Source organism: Pavona decussata, unplaced genomic scaffold, assembly GCF_977016875.1.
Source record: "Pavona decussata unplaced genomic scaffold, jaPavDecu1.1 SCAFFOLD_313, whole genome shotgun sequence".
NCBI lineage: Eukaryota > Metazoa > Cnidaria > Anthozoa > Scleractinia > Agariciidae > Pavona > Pavona decussata.
Genome location: NW_028145705.1, coordinates 1,022,888 through 1,032,793, shown reverse-complemented (window position 1 = coordinate 1,032,793; position 9,906 = coordinate 1,022,888). Strand labels below are relative to the sequence as shown.

At 35.7% G+C, this 9,906-nt stretch overlaps 1 protein-coding gene across 1 annotated transcript; it reads right to left on the bottom strand.

Annotated features, from left to right (window-relative positions):
• Window positions 1-247: 247 nt before the first annotated feature.
• Window positions 248-1,295, bottom strand: LOC146454184 (uncharacterized). The gene has a single exon (XM_085095766.1). The coding sequence runs from the start codon at window positions 1,161-1,163 to the stop codon at window positions 261-263; it is 903 nt and encodes a 300-aa protein (XP_084951892.1). The 5' UTR covers window positions 1,164-1,295; the 3' UTR covers window positions 248-260.
• Between the last annotated feature and the right edge of the window lie 8,611 nt (window positions 1,296-9,906).

Genomic DNA, 9,906 nt, shown 5'->3' with positions numbered 1-9,906 from the left:
CCCCTTACGTTTAGAGAAAGTATATCGTATTTTGCCTTCTCTTGCATTACAATAAAAAACAAAAAAAAGACAAGAAAAATATATATGCAAATTAGAAAAAAAAAATAATACAGAAGCAAAACAAAACTAAAATTATACAAAAACGTAAATTAAAGTAGTTTATGAGCGTTTCCCTTCTTCTTCTCCGAAATTTGCGTTTTTTGTTCCTGTCCCAAATGTAAGTTACAGTTTTTGTCCTCTTTGGCCAGACAATTGAACGTTTAAAGATAATCTAAGTCTTCCAGCTCGTTAATTCTGACTGGCTTACCCTGCGGAGAGGTCTTGACATATATTGATCCATCCATAGACCAGACACTCAACAATTCATTATTTCTCCGCATCTCGTTTGCCCGATTCATTATTTTTTTCCTATACGAGGTAAGATTCTCGTTTAAAAAAATTCTGTCGGCTTGCACTAGAGTTGACGACGAGCACTGCGGGAAGATGTTAGAAACTCTGACATTTTTTAGCTTAGCCCTAGCCCTGTACAGATTTGTTTTGACCTTGTGGCTTATGAATTTTACAATAATTGGTTTGTTACCCTTCCTGTACAGCTTGTGACATATTTCGATATCCTTTGGTTCCACCGATACATCTAGGGCCTCCGCTAATTTTAGCACCACGTCTTCCGTCTCGGTGTAGGCGCTTTCTGGTACACCATGTATTTCTAGGGAGTTTTTCCTCGTGTATTGTTCTAGTTTGTCTTGAAGGTCGTACAATTCACCAATTTCTTCTTCCTGCTCTTGAATTTTCTTTCTTGCTGCCACCAGGTCACGTTCTGCCTCGTTGTACTGCTTCGTTATATGTTCTAGAGATGATTTCAACGCGGTTATATCATCTGTTTGATGTTGGATTGTGCGCTTGAGATCGGTCATTTCGCTTCTGATTGATTTGTTTTCGCGTAGGATAGTTGAAGTATTTATTTGAATATCTACCAACATCTCCCTTAGTTCTGCATTACTGGGCTCACCTTCGATGTTTATTGCTTCATTTGTCGCTTCCACTAACTCCGCGGCCTCTTCTTCCTGACATTCCGCCATGTTGGCTCTTTTAAGTGTCGATAGTTCTTCTTCTTCCACTGATCCTCGAGCTCCTCGTTTGTGTTTTCCTCCTAACTTCTGCATTTAATACTTCAGCAAGTGTTTAAACGTTGAATTATTATGTCAAGGCGGTATAAAGTTCTCTAAAATTGGCGTAAAGGGACGGAAACTACGCTCCTCACAAAACGTGCCACCGCACACAGACCCCACGCATGCTCTCCCCGTACTTAGATATTACGTTTCTCTCTTTTTAGAGAAAGCTTCCTCTACTAAAATAAAATGATAACAGTTGATTAACACGCTATCCCTGGGTTGAAGTTAATGTATTCTTCTTTTGCCAAAACACCTCAAAATTGATAATAGGAAATTGATTCTTTATACGTATTTCTTACTCAAAGGCATTGCCGAATTCACACGGGACGCCTTATCTTGCAGCATCAAAGTACCACACAAGGGCCATTTTAAAACTGGCTCATTTTCTCGTTAATTTCTCCTGTTGGTAGGGACAACATAGTTTGTTTCAAAGTATGGTTCATAATGTATGCCACGCGTTGATTGTCAAAGGACCAAAAGCTCTTTCACACGAAAAAGACACGAAAGAGTCTTCTCTACTCCTTTTGATTCACTTTTTCGATCGCGATTGTTATCCTAAATGTCGCTTTTGTTCAAGTAAGTTTTTCTTTTTCATTTAAAATATGCTTTAAAAATAAGGAAACTGCTGCGTGCGGTACAATGGAAATTTATCTCCTTCATGAATAAAAACGCCACTTCAGAGGACAAACATATCAGACTTTTTGAAAATAACTAAAAAACCCACTAAAAAACATTACTCAAACACGATAATGTGTGAAAAATTTATTAGTCAAATTGTATCTGGCGAACAAGAAGCAAAATAAATTGCAATCGCTTTAAAGATTTTGATCAGACCGCCGCTTAATGCCACACGCAGATTTATTTAAGGACGGTGCCTACTAATGAATATATTTTTTTTTGTGGTTTATAACTATGCAGAAAAAACAAATCGTAACAAGGGCTATTGAAATCAAAAATAAAAATGGGGGGTTGGGTTTTAATGTATAATCAGCCTTTAGCATAAGATATTATGTTTATCTTATTTTTAACTAAAGACTTTTGTTGATTGATTGATTTATTTATTTATTTGAACTTTAAAATATATGTTTATCCTTTGTCTAAACATATTATTTGGTGACATTATATCTCCAAAGGTACACGACCTGGCTCATTTAATCAATATTCAAGTTGTCGCTTTTAGGAAAGTCATCAGGCGTTAGCCAAATCAAAATAGAACGAACATTTTAAATATGGATTTCTTCCTAATAGTCAAGCTCTAAAACAAAGTGAATGCAACCTTTATGCAAGCTACCTTAGGCTATATTATTCCCCCTAAAGAACTCATTCAAGGTGACATTCACTCAAGGTCGAATTTTTCCCTTGGACGTTAAAGTTCTTTCTATTAATATTGGCAGTAAGTAAGTAACATTTATGTGCTGACAACATTATATAAACTTTACCGTGAGAATGGTTATTTTATTATTATTATTTTTTTTTTGGGGGGGGGGGGGGGGGGAAGACTCTTTCCGCGGTTGCTATAAATCGAAACTACTAAAATACCCTGACATGCAAGCACTTTTTACTCAAGAACTCAGCTCTGTGAAAATTGAATGAATTGTATGTGGCAAGCAAGAAGCAAAGTAAATTCCAGTCACTTTGAAGATTTGATCAACTTGACGCTGAAGAGCAGCTGTCCGTTTAAATCAATCATATATATCGTGGCCAGGGTGGAAAATTAAACTGAGTTCTTTCATATTTTAATGTTAGATAGGCTAGGATATAGCTAAAATCACTGTGTAGTTTTCTTTTTTTGGTGAAATATAATTTTATTTCAAAGAAAAATGCACAACCACGAAAATCCGTTAAAATCGCCATTTGAGACGGTAAATTGTTAGAAGGGTTTAGAGCCTCGCATGAAAAACAAATCGTTCTTTCGCCTTAAAACATTCAAACCTTCTGTTGGTTGAATCGAATTAGTTGGTTAGAGGGATGGTCTAGAATAGATTCCTGTAAAAATCTCTTAAAAGGAAATGATTAAGAGTGACGCGAGAGTTTTACAAAGTCTGTAAAAAAATGAAAATGTTTGACCCTCCGTGGTAAACTTTGAAGTTGGGTGTCAGACATAAATTTTATTCCGTGAACTTGTCCTAACCCATATATATTAGGTTAAAATAAGCACATAGAAAACCTTTCGAAATGTTCTAACCTTATAATATGCTGTAAAGACAAGTAAAAAGGCGATTTTAGAACAATTCTATGGTCGCTCGTCGCGTGAGTTTGAGCTCTGTTTCTAACGTCCAATGTACACTGCGCAAAACTGTCAACATATTCAGTGGTCGAAAACAAGTCTTTGATCAACTTTCGACGCATTTCATAATAGAGACTTTAAGCATTGACGACGGGAACGGCAACGACGACGGAGAAACCGAGGAAAGACTGAGGAGAGGACGCGGTTGTGTCGCGAAATTTGAAGCAATTAGGCAGGCGCAATACGACGACAACTTCCCTCAAAGAGGATCAAGGACGGTGCCTACTATTGTTACTGCGCATAGGGTCTGCGCATCTGGACATACTCGGGTTTCCTATGGGTGGTGCCTACTATTACAGGGATATTTTTGCGCGCTTCAAAACTATGCGGAGAAAACAGAACTTAGCAAGTGATTTTGGTATCCAAAAAGAAAATTGGGGGTAACCATGCATTTTTCAGAGATAATAAAGCTTCAATTTGGAAAAAAAGCGCCATACATTGCTTTGTATTTTGCTGCTTTTTAAGATAATTGTTGCTAAGTTATCTCTAAAAAATACGTGGTTACCCCCAATTTTCTTTTTGAATTCCAATAGCCGCTACCAAGATCTGCTTTTCTCGCAAAGTGATAAACCGGGCAAAAATACTTCGCTATTAGTAGGCACCGTCCTTAAATACGATGTCTTCGTTAAAAGAAGTCAGAAATCGATAATGTTCAGGCATTTTAATAATGAAATAACCGATGAAGAGTTTTTACTGCTGTGCGACTCGAACACGTCAGTCAACAAACCTGGATCTACCCTACCACTCGTTCGACGAGAACGTGTTTGCGGAGTTGCAGTTTTCTGGTGTAAACAATTCAGACCATTTAATATATTTTTAGGTCGTAATGAAAATCACCGATATAACTAGAAATTTTAACTAGATTAACATTAATTTACATGAAATGTTACGCATTGAAGGCTGAGATCTCAAGAAACGCTTTAGGGACGAAACATTAGAAAAAAACGGAGAGGGGGTGACAATTCCCAAGAAAATCCCTGCAAGGGAAACCTTTCCAAAAAAAAAAAAAATGAAAAATGCTGCAAGCGATGGTACCTAAAAACAAAATTCACGCAGTGGGGAAAAAAATTCCTGCAGACAACTGGGTTTCAAAAAAAAAATTCATGCACCGAAAATTTTCACCCCTCCTCCCCTCCCCTCCGGTTTAATTTAGTGGTCCGTCCCTTAGCAGTGGGAGCACTCGTAACAATTTTGCTATCTATCCGTTGCCGTTCCCGTCTTCGATGCTTAAAGTCCCATACTGCATCTTCTTCGACGGCTTAGTCAGAAGTACTCCTTGGTTTTCAGTGCAAGAAAATATTAGATCTGATCGCTGCCACAATAACAAAAAAAATATCGGCGCTTGCTCTCTATCATTGCAGTCAGTCGTTTGTTCGTCACCCAATGCAATGTCCTGGTATTATTATTATTATTATTTTTTTTTTTTTGGGGAGGGGGAATAGGAGGGTGTTAGGCGCGTTAAAATGTATATACCCAAGGCAACAACAACAACAACAACAACTAAAACAATTAAGATAGTGATACCTTTACATTTGTTCTTTTTCCTTTGCTTAAATCCAGATAATATATTTATTCGCGAATTCGATTGCGCGCGCGGACTGGGTTGTAAGCAGCGGGGGGTGAGGGGGGGGGGGGGGGGAATTAGATTTTACAAAACAGTTTTTGATGCAAATGAATACAATCCTAATAACATTTACATATCCGGGCACAGAGATGGCCACTCGCTTAGTTGGAACGGAATCGGGATTATCTCACAAAAATTTAATCACACAGTGTTTAAACTGTTTAGCTACAATTCCTTTTTTAATAGCCTGCTTATCGTATGAACGTTATAACCTTATTAAATTTCCAATCCTTTCTGAAGTTATGTTGGGCTTGCCACAGCCGGGTCGACTTCTTTAAATGACGAAGTCGAGAAAGTGAGCGATGAACTGACAGCGTTTCAAAGATGGAACCAAAATCAACATAACATAAAGAGTAACGAGGGAAAATAATATTGGAAAGGGCTTTTAGAAAGTCTAGAGTTTCTAACTCAGTGCCATGATGTGTTCGGTTTGGCCGACGTGAACCTCCGAAAGGCTTCTGCGTAAACAGAATCACAACTCTGTATCTCATGCTCTTACTAAGGTCAGAGGGGTTTGCCGAATGTTGGAGGAAATAAGTACCTTATTATCCCAGAACTTTAATTAATTTTAAAAATAAAAGTTACTAAATCAACTTAACAAAGCAAAGACCCACAATTTCACTTTTTATATGGCAGGCTATCGATTTTTTTATTAATTGAATAGAGCATGCGTATTGCGGCCTCTTATTTACCCCATAAACATCTGAACAAGAAAAACAAAAGGAATCAAGATTAATTCCGAGGAAATTCAGTTTGACTTTGCACCATTCTAACATTCTTTTATAAGTAAGACAGAATGACGTTGGTATTTTTAAAGACGAAAGAAGTCATATTTTCAGCAAGCTTTAAATATCCATAATACTGTGGACAAATAAACAATTACCCGATGGACATTCCTAACTGTTTTCAAATCTCTTGTAAATAATTGTACAAGGTGGCCTCTACTAAAATAGCTGATGAAAGGGAACATCATGACAGTTGTTTGAAATGCTATCAGTGGGTTGATATAATGCAGTTAGTCCTTTGTCTAAACACTACAGTATTGATAATAGGAAATTGATTATTTTATATGCTTTGCTTACCTCAAAAGGATTGCTCAATTCACATTGTACACCTTAACCTGCATGAAGTCTTAAAAGAATCCTACAAGGCCATTTCATAACAGGCTTATTTTTACGTTGATTTCTCCTGTTGATAGGGACGACATATGTAGTTTGTTTCAAAGTACAGCTCATATTTTATGCCAAACGTTGATTGACAAAGAACCAAAAGCTCTTACACGAGAAAGAGACGAAAAGAGTAGCTCTACCGCTTTTTATGTACTTTTTTCGATGGTGATTATTATCCTAGTTATTGTTTCTCTTCAAACCGATTTTTCCTTTTTCAGATGCTTAAAAATTCAAAACAATTCAGGACAGTGGAATGTTATTTATTTATTTTTTTATTTGATTTGTTTATTTATTTATTTATTTTATTTATTTATTTATTTATTTATTTATTTATTTTATTTATTTATTTATTTATTTATTTATTTGTTATTATTATTATTTTTTTAATTACACAGTCGCTTCAAAGCAACACTTTCATAACAGCGGGCCTCGTCACTAACCAATGGTCATTTCCTTTGCTGGAAAAAAACACCAGGACATACTACAGTAGTTTGACAGAGATGAATGTTTTTTCGTGTCTTTTACAAAGTACAAATTTTGACCCTATTCATTTATTTTTTATGTTATTTATTTATTTTTTATTTGCAATACAACAATATACATGAAGAACCAAATCAACTAATAACAATACAGCATACTATACAAAAGCCACTAATTAACAAAAAGAAAATATGTATTTATATGTATAAAGATTACAACTTTTTAGACGGGGTGGGGGGGGGGGGGGGTTGGGTGGGGTTTTCTAACAAACAGAAGAGCAGTTTTCAAGTTTCCATTGCCATTCAGTTTTCCTCTGTAATTCTACAGAGCTGGGTGCCTTAAAAAGGTTTTTTAATTTTGCAAGTGTATAGATAATATTTTGTGTATAATAGGAGAATATCTAGTCTGTATTCTTGGACGTTCGTCAGTTTCTATTTTTTTATCTTTTATATGGAATAGAATCTGTTTATTCAAGGGAGTAAGTTTTAAGTTACTTACATTCTTGAACCATTTCAAGATATCAGTGTAGACTGAGGACGTAATAGGACAGTCCAAAAAGGTGTGAAGTATAGAGTCTTGACTTGAACATTGATTGCATTGATCGTCGGCTGTGATTTTAAATCTTCTTAGTTCTCGCTTAGTAACAACAGTTATCCTATGCAGAAGCTTAAATAAAAATTGCCTTAATTTATTGTCTTTAGTTATTTTGTATATCTTTTGAAAGTTGGCCTTCCAGGAGACAAACGAATCAGGGAAAAGTTGTTTCCAAGCTTTCACACCTGTAGGCACATAGATACAGTCCTCATTAAAAAGTTTGTAATAATATTTGGATTTCATTTTGACCAAGGAAAACGGAAGGTTTTGAGTTAACTGATTCAATATATCCTCCGTTTTGAAGAGATCTTCAGGCGAAATTTGCGTTTTATAAGCATTACGTTTAAGCTCACTAGAAATAGCAGCAATCATTTGAAAATATTAAAAAAAAAATACTTTCTAAATCAAATTTATCCTGAAATTCCTGTGGAGACAAAAATTTCCCGTCTTCATTTAGCAAATCTTGCACCAAACAGATTCCTTTTTCAAACCATGTTTTCCAAAACAAACTTTTCCCCTCGATCTTTATTTCCCTATTATTGCACAAGACAAATTTCTGTCGCTGGTGTCCATCATACAGGGGAAAACTTGAATCCATGCATTTTGTATCATAATTACAATTCAGTAAAAAGGTTAGACCACCATATCTATTCAAAAAGTAATTTTGGAATTGTCTTCCAGTTAGCAACGCAGCCATCAAGCAGTCTTCCAATCCAGGTTAGACGAAGGGACTTCGTCATAGTTCTCAAGTTAATAAAGTTTAATCCCCCATCTACAAGAGGTTGATAAATCACTTTTCTCTTGATTTTGTCTTTCTTATTTCTCCACAGGAAAGCAAAGAGTTCGGCTTGCGTTTTTTGAATAACATTTTCAGGAACAGTAAGCATCGAAGCAGTGTATATCAACTGGGAAACTCCAATCGTTTTCGCCAAGAGCGTTCGAACATAAAGAGAGAGATCTCGCGTCTGCCACATATTCAATTGAGTCCTCATTTGTTTTAATTCTGCTAAAAAAAATTGGCCTCATTAGTTTTCTGTTGTTCGTATGATATATATGCACCAAGGATTTTTATAGGTTCTCTTATAGGTGCGAAGTTCATTATCTTATTCTTGCACTCTTTCTTTGATCCAATCCACATAGCTTTTGTCTTTGTAACATTTAATTTAAGACCTGATATTTCTCCAAAGCTGTTAATATGATGCAAAGATGCTTTAAGGGAGTCTACATCACTTTAAATGAGTGTTGTGTCATCGGCAAAATGAGATAGCTTCACTTCTTGAGAATTTGGAAGAGAAATACCTTTGCACTCTGGAATATAGCGGAGTTTCAGTGCTAACAATTTTACAGAAAGAATAAATAAAAAAAAAAAAAAAAAAAAAAAAAATATGCTAAGCGGACAGCCTCGCTGTACCCATCTAGATGTTTTAAAGTAGTTGGTCATATAGCCCCAATTCATCACTCCACTTTCGACATCGTTGTAGAGGATTGTAATCCATTTTCTAATGGCTGGGCCATTAGAAGCTTTTAAAGCCCTATGCAAAAAATCCCAGTCTAGAGAATCAAAAGCCTTTTCAAAGTCTACAAAAAAATATATACCGGAGATTTTATTGCTTTCGGTGTAAGACATTAAGTCATTTAAAAGCCTATATTCGGATTTCTGCGTTTTTTACATCAGCAGTCATTGGCTTGCAGACAAATAAAAATCAATTCTCGATTTCAGCTTTAAGCTTTTGGACTCATAGGTGAAATCTCTAGTGTTCGGATGAAGTTTACGATAAAAATCATTTCGGTCAAATTCTTTCATAAGGCTAATTATCGATCGAGTTTCAATATTCTGTTTCTCTCCAAGGAAGGCCACCTCCTTTATCTTTTGGCGTTAATTTACAATTCCAATCTCCTGTGATTATTAATTTTGTAATATCTGTTTTAGCTATAAGTTCAGGTACTAAATTTTTAATAAAAGTCAATTTTCCATTGTGCTGGTTTGGTGCATAGACATTGACCATAAAAAGTTCTTCATCACCCTTTAAGTTTAGCTATAATGTATCCACCATTTGGATCACTGTAAATAACATGAAGACTGAAAGGAGCGTTAGATTTCAAAAGGATACATACTCCCCTTGAGTGTTCTGACCCATGAGCAAATAAAGTTTGTCCTCCCTATTCCGCAGACCAGATATTCTCATCCTTTCCTGTGAAAAGGTTTCCTGAAGACAATATAGTGTCGCCTTTTGGTTTGTTAAATATGAAAAAATTCCTCTTCGTTTGGTTTGATTAGGTAACCCCCTAACATTAAGACTAATTATTTTCAAAAGACTAGTCATATCAACCTACAAGAGAAAAAAAAAACCGCAACACAAGCCACTGACAAGCAGCAATAATAAGCTAGAATTGACAAAAGAAGAGGAAATAAGTAAAGTTAACTACAAACAAGCTACTAATCAAAGAATAGATAGTGTGACACAATACAGAGCAAGTAACACTATCAAGAACAATCACAATGGTACAAAATAACTATATCTCCTGGGATTAAGCAGCTCCACCGAAAATCGAATGGAAATTTCTAACCCGAGACGGTAC